Genomic DNA, 19,321 nt, shown 5'->3' on the forward strand with positions numbered 1-19,321 from the left:
CTTTCTCCTCCTCAATTTCTCCACACACACACCCTACCACTTTGCATGTTTTTATTGTACCTGAATAAAATTATTAGTTAGTTTAAACATAGAGAAAATATATTAAATTTTTCATTATAAACCTTAATAAAATTTATTTTAATAAATCAAGACATAATATGTCAAGAGCATTCCTCCAATTCCCTACCCCTGGGCTATGGCCTGAGAGACTCAACTGTGCCAGACTGGGTTATCAGTGGTACAACTGGAGCAACTGCTTTGACAGAAAACCTCTCTCCCCCAACTTGGTGTTTTGATGTTCTTCTTCTTCGTACTGCCAAGAATCGGCAGACTACCTTATGGGTTGCACATCTAACCCACAAGACAGCAGTCTGGTGACAAATGTGGATGACCCCAGTGTTTTTGCACTCCTTGGCTGACATACTGAAAAGAGGTGCAGGGGCAGTTGTGTAGACCAAGTGGTCTACACCACTACGTTTACACCTTCATTGGAAAAGGGACTAAAGCGTCTTTCCTTCCTTTTTTATTTTCTATGAGAGCTGCATATTCTGCGAAAGGACTATGGTAATTTACCATTTATCTTTTTTATGGACTCTCTGGACATCCTTCTTATTTAATATTCACAACTATTTTCAATCCTGCTATTAGTAGCATTTGCTTCTGCAAATGTTTTGGGGTTCATGTACTCCTTTGTTTCCAGCTCATGCATGTCCTGCAACTTCCTGTTAAAATCCTGTAAATTTTCATCTCACAAGTTTTCTGAGATTCTTTAGGGGGGCTCCCACTTTTGTTGTGTCCCTCCATATGGTAATAATGTGGTAAGACTGGGGAAACATCACAGAACAATTAGTAAAGCAGAAGGATGCATGGGCAGTCAAAAACAAATTCACCACTAATGCACTGTTGTGCCAATGACACGTTGTGGAATTGCATCATTCTGGAGGGGCCCTTTCTATTTGTCAGAGATGGATGTTCAGAGAACGAATTAGGGACACTTCCAGGTTATTATTATATTACCTATGGGATTCAGTCACATACTCACATACGCAGAATTAAAGGGAATTGGGCATAAAGATAATATCCTGCCAAATCTCCTTCTCTTTCATTTTTTTCTTTTTCTGGGTGTGTGGGACTTTGCCCAAGCCAGGCAGGACTACCACTGAAGAAACAAAATGGCGGTTCTGTTACACTGCCTCACCAGGCTTAGGTTTGTATAGCACTTTTGCTCTGCTTTGCGCATTAAAACTCTGTTTTAAAGTTGTAGCCCTCATTGATTATTATTTTTTTGGACTTTGTCACCCAATGGTAAGAAAGAGGAATTGTCCCCTTGTGCACCATCTACTTTGACTGCTGTTCCTATCAACAGCACCTGTGTAATATCACAGATGTAAATGTACATGTGTAAAGAGAGATAAGATGAGCCTCTGCAAGAGTTGTAAGCCAATTCTTCTTTGCAAATCACAACCTCTGCTTCTCTTCTCCCTCCTGTGATAGCTGATGCTTCTTATCCAATGCTTGTCTGTCCTTGTGAAAAGGGCTCCACAAGCGTTATGGCTTGAAATTCTAGAAAGCAAAGCCCTCAGGATAAAGGCCAGTCCCTCTGCGCTGAAGAGAACACCTCTGAGTTGCTTACCTGGACAGCCATGCTCTCTTGCTCTGGGCTCCCTTTTGACTCAGAGCATCAGCCTCTGGAGTCTTGGTTAGCTGCATAGCGACCTTGTGTGTAACTCACAGTTACCATTCCCAAGGCAGCCAACTAGTTAGCGGTCTTTGCATTTGGGTTCTGGCTCATAAAGAAACTGTTCAGCAAGACCAACAAGAGTCATTTGACACACTTTTTAGAAAATATTTTAAAATTATTTTCTCAAGTTACAATACAAGAAACTGTAGTAGAACAAAAAAACACCCTCCCACCTTTTGCAAAGATGTGAGGTAAGATTACTTTGGAGTGTACATTCCTTAAACTGCTGTATTTGCAACTGTGTGGCAGTTCCAGTTACCGCATGCAATCCTAGCTACCAAAAAGTTTTTGGTTTTGTGGTAAATTTTCTATCAGTGCTAATTGCATGCCCAGGCTGAGACCCTCTGACCCCCGAGAGACCACCTGAAGGAATGAATAACTCATGAAGTGTTATGGGATTTACATTGGCCACAACTTTATTAACACTTTCAGGAAGACCTTGGCTTAGGCATTGGGTCGGTATCCCTCCCAGCCGGGGAACTGAGGCACATCAGGGTTAATTGGATCCGGGGAGGGGGCACTGCAAGACGTTTGTTTACGCAGCAAGCGAGGGCCCTTTTCTGTGCAACCCAGGGGAGTTAACTGACAACCTTTCAGTGTATGGCCAGTGACTCCCTTCACACAAACCCCTTTAACAGGGAACCCTGGAATCACAGCCGCACGGGGTGGGAGGTGAGTCACCACTTCACACCACCCCCCATTTAGGAAAGATAGACTAAAGGATTTCGCCCAAGGCCTGCAAAACCACCAAAGTTGTGACAATTGCTATGGAGAAGGCAAAACCTGCGGAGCAGGGGGAAATTCCTTTCTGGTATTTTTAACAACAACCATCATATCCATATAAGACGTGCCCCGTTGCATCAGTTTAGAGGTCCATCTGGCCCAGTATTCTGTTTCCTACTGTGACCAGCCAGATGTCCCAATCAGAGGCCTGCAAACAAGACATGATCGCAATAGTCCTTTCACACCCATGTTCTTGCAACTGGCATTCCAAGGCATACCATTATCACTTCTATGGAACCCTCAAGTGGGAGTCCAGCAAGCACAAGTTAAAAATAGACCATAATTTAATTGCCATTAAAGGAAGACCATCCACACAGCCCATAATATAGAAAGTTTGAGGTGGCTGTGGCACAAGACACCAACCCTGCACCCAAGAAAGCAGGGAGACAAGTTTGGATGTTGTACAATAGCCAGTCATTCTCTGCTTTTGCATTGTGGTCACACATCCAACACAGGGTCAGCTGGGAATTATAGTTGCCGAGCGGACCTGAGTGAAGCCTGCCTCTCTCAGGTCCGTTCATCAGCCCTAAGGCTGCCATGGATTGGCTCATTTGAATTAGCAGATTTGGCGGGAACCCCTAAGCCCCCACGGCAGCTGAGGGAGACGTGATGCGCTCAAAATGGTGTGTTGCGTCTGAGCAGTGAGGGAGGCCCCAAGTCGGGCCGCAACCACCGCTCACCGAGGAGATACAATAAGTGGCCCAGGTGGCCACTTGGGGGGGGGGGTTACATGAAAACCTTGTGAACATTTTCAAAATAAAATTCTCTCCCCGACTTTCGCTGAGTTACTATGTTTTGCTCTTTAGACAATTTATTTGTGTCACTCTGCTTTGGACTGTTATTATTACCAATGCTATTTTTCTAGAAATTGAGGTGCCTGAATTCACCATGAACACCTCCCTTGTTCTCTTATAATGGCAATGGCGCCCACTGGAGAGGGGCCAGAACTGAGATGGGACCTTAGTTGGCTTAGCTTCCTCTAAGCCTTAGGGGTTAACTTTATTAGTCTTCCTCCTTATGAAGCCCTGGAGTTGCCTGGATCTGGAACAGATCAGGAGGAGGAAAGGAGGCCTTTAATCAGAAATACCAGAAATGTTATTGTTTGTGTGGGTGGGTGGGTGTTAAAGAAGACAGGGACTCATTCATAGGAGTCAACTCTTAGGGGCCGTGGTCCCTTCAGCCGCCACCCTCCAGAAAATATTTAAGGAGTCCAGACCCCCCCACCCCAAATTGATAGGCATTGCCATTCAAATGATACAATTTGCATGCATGTGATCATCACGTCCAGTCGTGGCCGACTCTGGGGTTGCAGAGATTGACACAAACACATGCTTAATACTGTTTTAGCTGTGTCTTGGTGTAGTACAACAGAAGTATTATCTCACCCCACATGTCCTGTGTAGCTATAACCAAATAAAACGATACAAGGATAGTCATCTGGTTTTCTCCAGCTCAGTAGGTGGTGGAGACAGTCACTCTGCGGACCACAAAAGGGAGTTTGGACTCAGCAAAGGAGTGGAGCACTAGGCTTTGTGACCTCCAAGAGGGCCAAGGATGTCTGGGAGGCTCCAGGCCCTCATCCCATAATATTAATAGATGCAAACTAAATTCTACTTGCATTTTTAACATTGTGAAAATTGTCTCTAGTAAGATACCTTAGAAACAACAACAACCTGCATACTCTACCTACCTAAATACCCACCTAAGCAGGGCCGACAGATGACATTTTGCCGCCTGAGGCAAAATGGAAAATGGCACCCACACCCTCCTCCTCCACATGAAGTGACTGGAAACCCCAGTGTGCTGAAGGCAGGGGAGAAAAAATGAGGCTTAAGCTGACACCACTCATCCCCTACATCTAACCCTATTATAAATAAGCATGTAAATGGCAAAATAAAGATATAAAACAAATCATAATAGTTCCATGTTGCTGATGGCAAGCTAGGCACCACTTGCATTTGTACCAATGCTTTCTTCTGTTAAAAAGAGGGTGTGCTGAGAATCCTTGGCCACCTCATCGTTAAAAGTAAGCCCACGCCACTTCAGAGTTCTGAGCATTTTTACCCCCACACACTGAAAGTTGGCAATATTCCCTCCATTCATGAAGTGGGCTCCAGTCACAGACTGACTCTTCAGATTTCCAGTGGGACAAGCTGTGATGTGCATGGTGTGCTAGAGCTTTGTGAATATGGGTACTGATGAAACCATTTCTTCTGAAAATAACCTGGTTATCTTGTTGCCCTGTGAATAATTAGCTTCAAAGAGGTGGATAGGTGGATATGCTTAGATAAACTTTGAAGGTTATAAAGAGCCATCATGAAAGAAAGGAAGAAAGGAAGAAAGAAATCTTGTGCAAAGGCGAGCCCATTGCAAAGATGACAGGTGTGCTGTTAAGTTTGGTGTTGACTTCCTTATACTTGCTTCAAGCTTCAGACAGCATCGACATTCAGCCAGACCTTGATGTTCAAAAGGTAACAGCTCTTGTGCCTTACAATACTCCTCTTGTGTAAGCTCTTGTGCCTTACAATGCCAATGTTCAATTTCTCCTTTTACTGCAACAGTTCAAGGTGCCAAGTCAACAGCGAGGCAATAATTTGGCACTGCCATTTGGGGGCCTTGAATTTTGGGGCACAATGCCCACCTGCCTTTGGCTGCTTGCCTGAAAGTAGGGGAATGATCAGGTAGAATCAGAATCAGAATCTTTATTGCATCAGCCACTAGTCATAGCAATAAAATAAAATGTACTGAAGAAAGAGGTAAAAACTTAACTATAAAAAATACATTTTGGAGGTTTACATCAATAATCAAATAATAGATCTTATTCCAATTGCCCCTGCTAAAAACCTTGCAGTTTTTGCTGTCATCTTGATCACCTAAAAGAAAGGACACGGTTGCAATGGTTAAGTGACCAGGCATAGACAATAATAGAGGAATAATAACCTCACTCCTCAAATCATTATAAATAGAGTGCAAGTACATGAGCCACTGACTCAATACTGCCATCTCCACCTGGATGTAACCATTTTTCCAGTGGAATTTTTTGAAATCGACCCTCAAGTACAGTCGAAGACAGTATATTCAATCTTGTGAAAGAGAAAGTGTGTCTGTTTTTTGGAATTGCTAAATTTTGCAACATAGGGTGCCAAAATGTCAAGGTGGGAAATAATCATACCATGGATAAAATGTCCTTATTGTGGCCAAATTATTCAGTCGCTCGATATTATATTAAATTATTTGCTTTACTGAAGCCCAGTGTTAATAACTGTTCTGGTGATAAACCAGAAAAGTAAAGCTTTTGGTTGACAATTTTAGTCCCAGCGCTCTCATGACAATCTTGTGATACAAAGTGTAGTAGACCAGTGGGGTTTAAATTTAGGCAAAGCCAATAAATAAATGTCCTACACCACATCTGTAATTCTAAGTGCAATGAAGCATTTGGAACAAAGAATGGAACAGAAAAAAGTTGCCTTAGGTTCTTAGATTGAACAGCTTCTCTAGATCCAAGGTGAGGGCCTGTCCAAATCTGAGCCTCATATAATAACTCTGCTAGGGGTTTAGTTTTAAACACTTCAAGGGGTGATGGTGTGTGTTTGACACCTTTTGTATGGAAAAAGCATGTCAGAATTTTGGCACTTTTCCTTTGCACATTTCTGATCGGATCAGGTAAATATTCTAACAATCCTTTAGCACAAGGGAGCATTAAATAGCACCATCTGGAGATCTTTGACATATGGGATATGGGACATTCTGGGATATGGTCTCTTATTTGCTTGGTCACTGTAAATCACAAACTCCCAGGTTTGGATTTTGAGTATAGATTTGAACTTGTATGAATTTTACTTCTAGCTCTTACTGTCTTTATCTCAGGGGTCTTGCAGCCTGCGGGCCAGATCTGTCTCCCCAAGAGAGTTTTTTGTTGTGCCAAAGATCTCTTAATTGTGAAACTGTTACAGATTTTAAATAGACAAATTAATTTCTGTATTGCTGCTACCAATCACTGCCCTTTATTTTTCCTTAAAAAGTTTGTGATTATTTCATAATGTTCATAATGAAGCCCCATCCCACCAAACACTGTCTCCAGTCTCCACAATACAAAGCAAAAACTACTTCCGTACTTAAGAGTAATTCTGCAGTACTTGCTACATTCATGTGCCTCTTGTGGCTGATTTGTGATCTCAGACTAAAGCAGCATTTCTCTTCTCTTCTCTTCTCTTCTCTTCTCTTCTCTTCTCTTCTCTTCTCTTCTCTTCTCTTCTCTTCTCTCTGCTACGCAACCACACCATGATGTCAGAAGGAGATGCTTCTACATGGCATCTTCCTCCACATCATTGCACAGTAATCTTTATTGTTTTCAAATAACACACAACTGAAGCAAAGCAAAACCTATCTATCATGTGAAGGGTAAAAGTGATGTGATGCAGAAGAGTAGAAACACAGTTTTACACTTTTCACTTATTTTTTCTGGGAAGAGAAAAAGACCACATTTTCAGTAAATGTAAACTGTGTGTGTGTGTGTGTGAGAGAGAGAGAGAGAGAGAGAGAGAGAGAGAGAGAGAGAGATTAGTGGATTAGTGACACACAGCACATGACATGGCTCTTACCTACCTCTGGTTGGAGAGCTGTAAAAATTCCCTTTATTGCCATGGCTGAAAAATACATAAATCCTAAAACAGGCCGCCACCACATCAGTGACGCCATTTTCCCTTTGCACAGAGGATCCAAGAAGGTCATAAGCTATGTGAGAGAGTTCTGTTTGCATCCGCTGATTCTTCCAAGCTAAGGTATCTTACACTAGTCGAGGTGCCTTAAGGAAGGGGGGGGGGGGGAGCAGAGTGGGCATTGCTGCCTGGAGTGATGCGAGTGGAAAGATGATCATTGCCCTGCATGCATTTCTGAAAAAAACACACCACTATACCAACTTCTTTCTCTAGTTGGCTGGAAGATGGACTCTCGTTGCAGTGGTGCTAGATAGAGGTGAACTAACGCATTACCACAGACATCTTGTTACAGTGGAACCTGAAAACAATGGAGAAATAGTTTCTGTAGCAGAGGCTTATCAGTAAGTTCTCTTGGATTACTTTGATCACTACCTTTCTTTGTGCTTCAAGATTCATGAATACACTTTTCGAAGTGGGGTAATCACTAAAATTCTAGAGACTTGACAGCTGCAATTCTGCAAGTTTGTAGGGACAGAATATTACGCATGTTGAAAGAAGATATGTTCATGCACCTTCCTCCCGCCCCTGAATCCTTCTCTTTACATTTTGATGGCAAAATGTTTTCTGTGTGGGGTTCCCCATTAGCCATCACAGTTTCCAGAACTCTATTCCCCAGGCAGCTACTTGTGTTGCCCATCATGTTGGGCAAGGAATCAATACCAGGAGAGTTGCAGACCCCCCCCCCATGACCCTCCAGGTCAGAGGATGTGATGTTGCTGGACTTGTCAGGCTCAGAAATATACGCTTCCTTGGCTGTCCTTCTCACCTCCTTCCTGTAAGAGCAAGCAGATGCAGAATAGGGCAACAGGCCTTTAGATAATGTACAGTACACTGTCTGTTGGCTCCACACCTTCTCAAGAGCTATCAGACCAGCCTGACATAATAAGGCCTCAGAAGGCATCAGCATGCCTGATTTTGAGAGAACTCTGGGCAAACATGCCAAAGAAAAGTTCTCCAGGGCCCTGCCCAGCAATTTCCCACATTGGATTGGACTTATTGACTCATCACTTGAAATGTAAGTGCTCTGGACTCTCACACTCTACCAGACACCCAACCCCCAAGAACTTAGCCCAAAAGTAGCAAGAACACTCACGAGCATTCCATTTGCTGTGGAACCATTTCAGAGCTTCATAGTCAAGAAACACCTGGTGCCCTCTAGATCAGTGGTTTTCAACCTTGGGTCCCCAGATGTTTTTGGCCTACAGCTCCCATGATCCCTAGCTCACAGGACCAGTGGTCAGGGAGGATGGGAGTTGTAGGCCAAAATCACCTGGGGACCCAGGTTGAGAAAGGCTGCTCTAGATGTTTTGGACTACAGTCCCTATCAACTCCAACCAGTCCAGTCATGTTCTTATTAGTTTCTGTATCATGCAGCCATACCGGCTGGAGCTGGTGAAGTTTAGTCTAGAACATTGGGAGGGCACTGGATTGGCAAGGATTTCCCTACATAGACTCACAAGACTTCCCCACACCAGAATTTCAGTTGGTTCAGGCATGGATGGGGTGGGAGGATGTTTCCTGTTGCAGACACTTTTCTGATCTTACATATTTTTTTCCCTTGCCAGAGATAATGAATGCAAAAAGGTGGTGAATCGATTGATTCTGGGTGAGAAGCCTGGAATATATAAAAAAGGTAACTTCAAGTGGCTCATTCCTCCCTTAGGCTGGAGGGAATTTATAATATTTTACCCACCTCCATGGGAAACCAATCTGTTCTCAAACCACCTCTGCTCTCTCTATCTTTCTCCCCACCAGTTAGGGCAACTCGGTCCTTGAGGATATTCACAGATAGGTTGTTGGCAAGAGACTTCTTAAACTTTGGATTCCCCTGAGAAGTGATAAATACGGATTCAGTGAGGGGAGGGGATATGGCTTGTCAGCATTTTGATTCCAGTAACATTTTGAGGATGCTGCAAAAAGTGATAAAAGGTTTAAAAACTAAAACAAACCAAACATGGCATGATGAAGTCTTTGCCCATATACAGGGGGTGGGGGGTGGGGTGGTAGCGGTGGTAGTAGAATCAGTTCTTCATGGGACCGTCCTACTCCAAAGGATATAAGGTAGGAGAGGCATCCAGCGCAGCTAGACATCTTGAATGCCCTTCTTGAGGCCCATGCTTTAAATGGCTGCCTCTGGACATTCAAATGGGCAGGGTTGTTTATTATATTACACTATTTAAAATGAACATAGTTCAACACAGTTTTGAAAAATCAGATGAGGCTATGCCATTTTGTTCTTCTGAAGCATGAAACAACGTAGTCAAGGAGATCCCAGTGATCCCAGTTATTCATCTTGCATGCAGTCTTGTTTTGCCTACTTTTAAATTACTTCTTGTACAATTTTCATTGTTTAGAGGGTTCCTGTACAACCCCCCCCCCCGCGCTTCTGGTACTTTTCTCCTTTGTTTTGGAAGAGTTAGCTGGGCAACATACAAATGTCCTTACTTGTTTTTCTCTTGGGCATAGGCTTATTTGGTGTCAACATGCATATACTTGAGTGCAGTGTGTTCAGTGAGTCTAACTACATATTAGAAAAATGTTGTAAACTGTTTTGCTATTTGCTTTATAAAATTGTAATATATAATTTTTATGAATAAATAAATAAATAAATAGGTGTTCATATGGTTAAAATGAGCATATAAAATAACTTGTTGGGAATTGAAATGAGTAAGTTCTTTTTATATTTCAGTTTTCGAGCTTTAAGACTCCCTCATAAGCTTTAATTGTGCCAAAGGGTTTGCATTAATTGGGGATTAGATTTAACTCATAAGGTTTCTATTTAGTCAAAAGGCTACATACCTATCAGATCTAGCAACTGTACAGGGAAAAGTGATATATGCACCCTTAAAGGATATTTTTTGTGGTTCTTTTTCACATCTAGGGCAGATCACCTTATATTTCGTGAAAGCAGATTACAGCCGTTATCACATGCTTTTCGTTGACACAACAATAATGAAGGCCCTTCATCTTTATAGTATGTGCCATTGTGGATTTGGGGGGGGGAGTGCAGTGGTGTGTGTGTTTGCAAGGAGTGTGTGCTATTGGATGTGTCAGGCATACCTGCCAACTAAAAATATAAAAATACAGTGGTTATTTTTCTTTAGACCCACCAGAAATGTTCCACTCACTCTGAACTGGAAATGAAGTTGTTGGGGAGAGGAAAATATGTCTCTTTCTTCATTTCCACTCAAATCATCTTCTCCCAAGTTCTTCTTTAAAAAGAAAAATGGCAGCATTTGGTTTTGTAACATTCATTTGAATGAACTGTATGAGCTAAAACCTAAGAAAATGGAACTTGCTTGAAGTCGTGGCGCTAATCTGGTGCTTCAGCTAGTACTGCTCATTAGCCTTCATTGTTACAAAACATTCTCCATAGTTCAGTTGGTTAGAGTGTGGTGATGATAATGCCAAGGTTGTAGGTTTGATCCCTGTATGGGACAGCTGCATATCCCTTCATTGAGCAGATCCAGGACTTAAGATGGACTGAGCATCATCTTGAATCAATGTGAATTGTAGGGGCTTGGACACTGCTGCATTATAAAAGAACTTTAGATCACTTTTCTCAAATTCTGAATATTCAGCAGCATAATACATTATATGAATTGGTTTCATGCACAAGCAGAAGCCATTCATAAACTATATGCCACTGAAGATTTTATGAATTAAAATGCATCTGACCTGTTTTCAGAAATATGTCTGCTCCACACTATCTGCATCACCTGGATTTCAAGGTTGTGAGCAACCCTTTGTATTTTAGTGCTGTGGTACAGTTAGCATTTGAAATATATATTCAGCCAGCACAGCTAGATGTTTTAGAAGAGATTCATGCACTATTATACATTGTGTCTGCAATGTTATGGTAGGTTAAATGGTACTTTCTATTGGCCTGTTCCCCTTTTACGGCTGTCCATGTTCCCCTTTTAAAGCTGTCCATCCTTTTGGTGGACGCGGGTGGTGCTGTGGGTTAAAACACAGAGCCTAGGGCTTGCTGATCAGAAGATTGGTGGTTCGAATCCCTGTGACGGGATAAGCTCCCATTATTTGGTCCCAGATTCCGCCAACCTAGCAGTTTGAGAGCACGAAGTGCAAGTAGATAAATAGGTACAGCTGCAGCGGGAAGGTAAACAGCATTTCTGTGTGCTGCTCTGGTTCACCAGAAGCGGCTTAGTCATGCTGGCCACATGACCCAGAAGCTGTATGCTGGTGCCCTTGGCCAATAAAGCGAGATGACCGCCGCAACCCCAGAGTCATCTGCAACTGGACCTGGATACCATTACATTTTGTCAGACATGTTTTCTGCATAAAGGCATACTCTTTTACCCCAGGAATGTTTCCAGTATCCATTCATTTATGGTAGGTCATAATAATACTACTCACAACAATGAATGATTGGTTTCAGGATTATGCAGGTTTTGTGTACTCAAACCAAGGTTATAACAGATTAACATTGCAGGATAAATAACCTAAATGGCTTTCTGTGAGCTTTGTTCAGAAAGTTGCATGTTATGAAGCTCACTAGATTCTCACTAAGTTTGTTAAATATTTATTAATCTTTCACTCAATCATGATAGCAGGAAATAAGGCTTTATCTTATACCTCTTTAACTATGTGCTCCCAACCCAAAATATGTCTGTTCCTTCCCCCCTCTCTTTCCTCATCCTAATTCTTAATGTGACATCTTTTTGGGGTCTGAAGCTAGGGAACCAGAAGCATCAGCTGACATAATAGACATATACAAGGCTGTCGCCAAATCCCTGGATTTGCCAGCGGACAAGATTATCTATCTACACAAATCTGGTAAGAGCAGTTGTCATCTTATGACCTATTATTTCTCAATTTGGGGTAAATAATGGTGAATTCTCTCTCTCTCTCTCTCTCTCTCTCTCTCTCTCTCTTTCTTTCTTTCTCTCTCCCCCCCCTCTCTCTCCCCCTTCCTTCCTTCCTTCCTTCCTTCCTTCCCTTTCTAAAAATGGAACACAAATTAGATTAAGTTAAGGAACATTGCATTAAACAACATATGTAAAAACAGCCAAACAGCCAAATAAAAGAAAGGCAGATAAAAATATATACTGTATTTTTAAAATCTTCAATTGCATCCGCCATCACCTGATCAAGAGTAGTATGTCTAATGGAACAGGTGAATCCAAATAGCCCTGATAGAAGCAACAGGTGATGGATCCAGGGAGATCTGTCCAGCAGGACATTCCACAGTCAGGCTACTTGAACATAAAAGACCCGCCTCCTTTACCTCAATCAGGCATCTGACTGAGGTAGATCAGAAAGCAGAGGTGAGGCCATTGATCTGATCAAGAACAAAGAGCTTCAGATGGGAAGTGCATCTCTCAATATATCCTGGTTCCAGGCTGTAGCGTTTGTTACGTTAGTTTCTCTCAGCAGTGTAAGCTGTGTGGGCTCTAGGGTGTTTTCTGGGGAAGGGAGGCTTGAGCAACACGCTCTCTATGTGCTCCCCTTCCTAAAGGGGCCTACCTCTTCTGCACCATTGGTCCTGCTGCTCATTTGCTTGCCTCTCGCTCTGGATCCAATCAGTACTACCTCCCAGAATGAGTGTGGCCGAGGTGTGCAATGGAGGTTGTCTTTCTTCTCCTTGCTCCTTTTGCTACTCACCCACTTGCAGAGTGCAGGTGAAAAGCCAGAAGCAGAACCGACAAGGTCTTACAATGGGCCTCCTACTCCTGTGTGGGCTTCAGCAGTGGTGCCAACCCTGCCTGTGAATTAATGGGGAAAGGGTTGCTGGTTCTCTTAAGCCAACTTTCCTTGTACAGAAAGAGCACCTAAAATGATCAGATGGCTAGAACACCTTCCCTACAAGGAAAGAGTATGAAGGAATCAGCATGTATATTAGCGCTGAGGTGTCCATACAGCTAGGGTGTCCCTATTAGCTAGTTACCAGGTTTCTGCTCCCTGGTCCCAATTCCACATCTTCCTATGAGACATTATCTTTTTTTCTTCCACAGCTCCATGCCCGGATGCATGAGTTAAATCCTGGAACCTGGGGTTGTGTGTGACTGCAAATATGGCTCAAATTTGTAAAAGCATCCCATTTGGATAGAAAATCAACTGGCTCACATCCCTAGAGATGTAACAAAATGGTGTATCAATGCCACTGTCAGTCATTTAATTGTACTGAAAACCCATCAAAACGAATTAAAACCATCAAAGTCAGAAATGTGTTCTATTTTATTTTAATCTATTTATTTTTAATTGGCAAATTTATATGCCGTCTTTCATGATACTGCAAGACACAATCACAATATCACGATATGTAAAATGCAAAAAAGGAGAGAAAAAACAAGTTGCCATTATAGCTTGAATAATATATATATTTTTTTAAAAAATAATAATCTTAAAGGAATTCTCAGTTCTTTGTGGTTTCTCTGCAGTCAGTTACACAAAAGTGGGTGTGGCCAGAGGCAAAAGTGGCCAGAGCATCTTTGTATTGAAGGGCCATAGCTCTTGCCTTCCATGCAGAAGGACCTGGGTGTCACCCCAGCTTCTTCTGGGGAGGAAAAAACTCAAACACGTGGCAGAGGTCCCAAAAATAGACCAGAGGCAATTGTACTTCATCCAGCAGATCTTTTACTTGCTACTGAAGGCAAATGAACATAATGGTCACTAATCCAGGACATTCAGGATTGGCACAGTCCATTAAAAATCCAGTTGCAGTACTTACTTACAATAAAACATACAAAAACTTATAACAAGACTAAAACTTAACAACACTACAGCATACGGAAAACAGAACACTGGAAGAAAACAAAAGAGAGGGAGAGAGAGAGAGAGAGAAAGTGAGTGAGACCAGGCTCCTCCTGGTCTTACTATTATAATCAGCACAATCTTGACAAAGATAACAGAACCAGTTTAAGCCAACTGTAGCTCAGCTCCCCAGCAGAAATAACCCAAACAAAAACCTTATTCCTGTTTCCTTCACATAGAAAGAAAACTTTCTTTCACAAAGAGAAGAAACCTTCTAGAACCCTCTTGAAACTAATCAGAATAGGAAAGACCTCTACACACCAGATCAATACTTTCTGTACTGAGAAATGCAAACTGACAGTGCAGTCACTGGGTATCTCCTGGTAGGGCTGGGAATGCCCCCTACCTTAAATTCTAGAGATCCACTGTGAATCCATGAAGAAAGTTCCAAGCTTCATGGACCTAGTGGTCTGATTCAGCATAAGTCGCTTCCTAAGCTACATTCCAGCCATGCAAAAGTCAGAAAACATTATCTCTATCCAAGATACCTAAAATGATCAAAAGGCTAGAGCACCTTCCCTAAAAGTTGATCTCCTATTGAGACAGACAGACTGCCATTGCAGGGATGTGCCACTTCCCCTCATCTTGTTATCACCTTTACCATTGTGTTTTGAGTCTGGATCTTCAGACCACCAAAAACGTTGAATTAAGCTGCAATCCAGCCAAGCAGAGCTTTAAGGTTCACACACACACAGACAGACACTACTTCTTCATCCAGGCAATTAAGAGGCAATATCACCATTTGATAATACATTCCGGCCATGCAAAAGCACTTGAAAAGAGTGGGAATTAGGACCATTAACAAGTCTGGTTGGGGATGTGGCACTGCCTGGGGAGAGTTTCAATGGAGCCCTGCACCTGAAGTTCCACATCAATGGCACCATCTCCATTTATGCAAGCTGTTTTTTCTAATATAATGCCATTCTCATATACGTTTGATGCACACCATCTGCTTATATATGCATTTCCATACATATTGTTTGGATGCAGAACTGCTGTTCCCCCATCTATTGTTCTCTAATGGTGATCGTGGGGGAGAGTCCCACACCTTGGTGCATGTCACCTAGCAACCAGCACCACATAGTACAAGACATTTTGGTCAATACTGGGTGGAGCATCTATTTTCACTGGCAGCTGGGCAGTCAGTAGCTCCTGTCTTTTTTAGTGGCAAAGGAGCCTAATGAAGTCTCTGGGGAACAATGCTGTAAAATGTCCACTCACTGGGCCTTACATGTTACTGTTGCTATACTGGCTGTTTTATATATTGATTTTGGCAGCTCTGGCGTTTGAAGAAGAATCAGGAAGCATATTGCTGAGCAATCTCAAAGAGTGAAACAAATGAACAAAAAGCAGCATGTGAAACAATTCTTATTTTGTGCATTTTGCTGTATAACAGAGCTTCTGTTAATGGGGGAAGCCCTCATCTACTCAATAACTAAGCTGAAGAAGGAGCCTCTGTGATCATTAATGAGATAAAAATAAAAACAGAGAGCTGAGTGTTGTGATTTTTTGATATATATTTTTTAAAGAGACAAGAAAAGAAAGAGAACTAATTTGGTTGCTCTGAAAGGTTGTTTGTTCTACTGATGCTCCAGCTCCCAGATTCCCATACAGTCAATGCTGGGGAAAGAACATCATGGCCACCTGTTTTTCATTCCTTACCTCTAAATATTCAATTATATTTATTATATTCCTTAGGTTATCTTTCATCTGTCTTCCTGGAAGAAACCCTTATTGATCTTGATGAATTATTTCTAGGAAGGTGCCTTTCATCCTGTTAGCTAGTATATTTGCAAATAATTTATAATCCTTATTTAATAATGAAATTGGTCTGTAATTTTAACCTCCTCCAAGTCTGTTCCTTGCTTTGGAATTAAAGGCCTCTTTCCAAGTTTTTGGTATTCGTCCTGCATTTATAATTTGATTAATAACATTTTGTAGTGGTTGAATTAGATAATTTTGCAATTCTTTAAATAATATTTCGCTGTTAATCCTTCTGGCCCCAGTGCTTTACCTATTTTTGCTTGTTTAATGGCATCTGAGAGCTCTGTGATATAGGTGCATTTAATATTGTTAATTTTTCATTTGGAATTTTTGGCACTTTGTCTTAAGTATCTTTCAGTTTCTGCTTTCTTTTCTAGTCCTGCTCAGGATAAATCTGTAAAATATTTTATAAATTGTTTCCTAATTTCTTTTCTGTTACTTTCCCTTCATAATAAATAATCAGATTATTTCTTTTCCTTTTATTTATTTGCAAATAAACAAATCAATTAAAATACTTCCAGCCTGCCCATCGGAAGTGACGCGTTGGTCAGTCCAGGTGGAGGGTTCCACTTAGATCAAATAGGGTGACCCCTGCAGGGACCGCTGTCTGGGGGAGCACCATTGGCCCTGGCCCTGCCTGGGCACACAGACATGACCTGGATCCTTTTAGCAGGATACCCCAGCATTTGGAGGGGCAGGCGGAGACTACAACCACCCCTCCATCCAAGATAAAGGATTCCCCCGATGCCCAACCGCCAATTGAGGAAAATGCTTACTGCCAAACCACTTACATCTGCATCCAAGCCTGATAACTGCTACAATGTCTGCTAACCTAATATCGTTTCCTGTGGAGGAAAGGTGCATGCCATCAGGCCTAAACAGAGTCTCTTCCAAGAATTTAATATTGGGGTGCTGAATCACCCAGCCACCCCACTGCAATATGCGGCACCTAATTGCACAGTTAGGGGGTGCGGGTGGCGCTGTGGGTTAAACCACAAAGCCTAGGACTTGCTGATCAGAAGGTCGGTGGTTCGAATCCCCGCGACGGGGTGAGTTCCCGTTGCTCGGTCCCTGCTCCTGCCAACCTAGCAGTTTTAAAGCACATCAAAGTGCAAGTAGATAAATAGGTACCGCTCTGGCGGGAAGGTAAACGGCGTTTCCGTGCGCTGCTCTGGTTCGCCAGAAGTGGCTTAGTCATGCTGGCCACATGGCCCAGAAGCTGTACACCAGCTCCCTTGGCCAATAAAGCGAGATGAGCGCCGCAACCCCAGAGTCGGCCACGACTGGACCTAATGGTCAGGGGTCCCTTTACCTTTAATTGCACAGTTGATTCCCACTGGGTCCGGGTTGCGCCATTGATGCCACTCACGCATATTGGACCAGCCAAGGCATATGATGGAGTACAAGTTGTGCAGCATCTGCAAGTCTCTGATTATAGCCCACGTTAAGTCAATTCCCTTGCGTTGGCCCAAATTGTTTCCCCCCAAATGGATAATGAAGGGAGCCCTTGTGACTTGATTCTTGCCATGATCAAGTGCATAAACTCTTGCTATTTCATGCCGTGGTGGCCCAGCCAATGAATCCCATTGGGAGGCTGAGTGCAGCTCCCAAGCCAGTGGTGATGGAGTGCATCTGTGCCCAGTGCACAATACTGTGCCCGCATATCCAAATGTTCTTGCTAGACGACCCTGGAATGAAATTAGGATAGAGTAGTGTGTAAGTTATTGTTTCTGACCAGGTATATACCTCTTGTAGGCCTCCAACTGCCATCTGCCCATGGTCTCTATGTCCTCAGCAGAGGCACCCAAGCTCCAGGCAATAGTGGCTGCCCCAATTCTGAATGAATGCGTGGCAAACTGTTGCGCTTGCAGGCCGCACTCGGCAACTGCCTTACGCAAGACCCTGGACTAAAGAACTGATGCCTGACCGGGGGAGATCCATCTTCATGAATGAAAAGGGGGCCTTGAACATCGGGGGCACAGCTGCAGAAATCACCTATCGTCCTTAACAGGGCATGGGCCAGCACTCCCAAATGTAGGGAGGCAGATGGCAGCACCCTTGGCTAGCTGGTCTGTTTTGGATGCCTGGATGTTAATGGACGAGGAGGATGGGGTAAGAGCAGAGGTCAGCAAACTATGGCTTGGGGGCCGGATGCAGCCCCCAGGCTCATAAATCCAGCCTGTGAACGCTGCCACCCGCTTGGTCAGTCCCCGTGCGCTGTAGATGCCTTCCGCATCACTGGCACAGCATCTGGGTGGGCAGTGACATTGCCGCAGCTTCGGATTGGCTGCAGGAAGTTCCTGCAGCCAATCCAAAGCCTTGTCGCCCATGAGCTGAGGTAAAACCGGTGCAGCCATGGGTGGGGAGGCTGGTTGGCAGGCGGTGGGTCTGGGCTGTGCCATGGGCACTGTGACGGGCGTGTCGCGGGGCTTCAGCCAGAGCTTGGTGCGCCTGGCTCCTGGCTTGGCGCTGCTGCTGGTGGCGCGCTTGGTGGCCACGCTGGAGCAGCTGGAGGGTGAGCTGCACACCGCCTGCCCAGTGCTCCACGTGCGTGGCCTGCCCGCTGACCTGGCCTCGGACGACAGGCAGCAGCGCGTGGTGCACGCCATCTGGGAGCTCCGTGGTTATGGGCCAATGGAGCTGCTGCTGCCCGTCAACAACGCCGGTTAACGGGCGCTGCCAAGACACGCTCCTGAGCACGTGCAGAGTGCATTCCTCCTCCAAGTCCGGAGGCATCTGTGGGACTGGTTTGCAGGGTATTTATATTTTTCAAAATATAGTCCGGCCCCCCACAAGGTCTGAGGGACTGTGGACCGGACCCCTGATAAAAAAGTTTCCTGACCCCTGGGTAACAGCAATATCACATAGCTCCAGACTACTCTGTCTTGCCTGGCCCGGTCTGTTTTGCTCATAGACACATTCCCCCACTCTTAGTGCTCCAAAGAATGCCACAGTATATGCTGCCCTGAAGAGCCTATGCTAAGGTTACCAGATTTTTTCAATGAATCCGGGGACACTTTTCAACTTCCTACTATATAGATGGATTTTGTCAGGGGACTGATTTGTAAATCCAGGGACTGTCCCCGGGAAACGGGGATGTCTGGTAACCTTAGCCTATACTCAAAGCGGGACCAGCAAATAGCCGGCAGCTTTTTCCAAATCTGCTTTACAATGTCAAAAGTTATAGGTTGTGCTTGTCAGGAGCTGGGAGGTTAAGTCTATGCCATCCTTCCAAAGCCTTTTTAACCAAGAAACCTGAGCATGGATTGATGGAAATTGAACATTTTGAAAAGAAGGCTGTTCCTGCAGCTTGGACAGTTAAAGTCTTGGCTCCATTTCCTAGAAAAGGTGAGCGGACTTGTTTCATCATCCATGTGACAGCCCTTCAGATATTTGAAGCCGGCTATCATATCACCTCTCAGAACGTTGTATTGTGGAATAGAGTCTTTGGGAAGGAGGCAAGAGGTCTTAAGGACCCTCTCAGAACCCTCCTTCCTCCTTCCCAAAGCCCAGCACCTCACTTTGGGAAGGCAGTGTGAGA

At 43.6% G+C, this 19,321-nt stretch overlaps 1 protein-coding gene and 1 long non-coding RNA gene across 7 annotated transcripts in view; one reads left to right on the top strand and one right to left on the bottom strand.

The window, feature by feature from the left end:
* Window positions 1-4,825: 4,825 nt before the first annotated feature.
* On the top strand, window positions 4,826-13,392 carry LOC310698325 (epididymal secretory protein 4-like). Its single transcript, XM_083485428.1, has 6 exons — window positions 4,826-4,995; window positions 7,456-7,583; window positions 8,808-8,875; window positions 10,124-10,216; window positions 11,938-12,039; window positions 13,218-13,392. The coding sequence occupies exons 1-6, from the start codon at window positions 4,900-4,902 to the stop codon at window positions 13,235-13,237; spliced, it is 507 nt and encodes a 168-aa protein (XP_083341554.1). The 5' UTR covers window positions 4,826-4,899; the 3' UTR covers window positions 13,238-13,392.
* LOC310698349 overlaps window positions 12,211-19,321 on the bottom strand; it is a 39,440-nt gene continuing 32,329 nt past the window's right edge. For 2 of the 6 annotated variants that reach the window (XR_014521432.1, XR_014521433.1), the window contains one exon: window positions 17,093-17,468. This is a non-coding gene — a long non-coding RNA (uncharacterized lncRNA). Of the gene's footprint in view, window positions 12,969-13,605; window positions 14,007-17,092; window positions 17,469-19,321 lie in introns of those variants that run through there. The other 4 variants (XR_014521428.1, XR_014521429.1, XR_014521430.1 and 1 more) reach the window with 4 other exon arrangements.

Source organism: Podarcis liolepis (genome assembly GCF_965112155.1).
Source record: "Podarcis liolepis genome assembly, chromosome: Z".
NCBI classification, from domain to species: Eukaryota; Metazoa; Chordata; class Lepidosauria; order Squamata; family Lacertidae; genus Podarcis; species Podarcis liolepis.

Bases quoted from the DNA above. Each gene is read 5' to 3' on its own strand.
- LOC310698325 (XM_083485428.1), top strand. From the start codon at position 4,900: ATGACAGGTGTGCTGTTAAGTTTGGTGTTGACTTCCTTATACTTGCTT. The intron at 4,996-7,455 runs GTAACAGCTCTT...TTCTTTCTCTAG, and splicing joins CAGACCTTGATGTTCAAAAG to TTGGCTGGAAGATGGACTCT. The intron at 12,040-13,217 runs GTAAGAGCAGTT...TTTCTTCCACAG, and splicing joins TATCTATCTACACAAATCTG to CTCCATGCCCGGATGCATGA.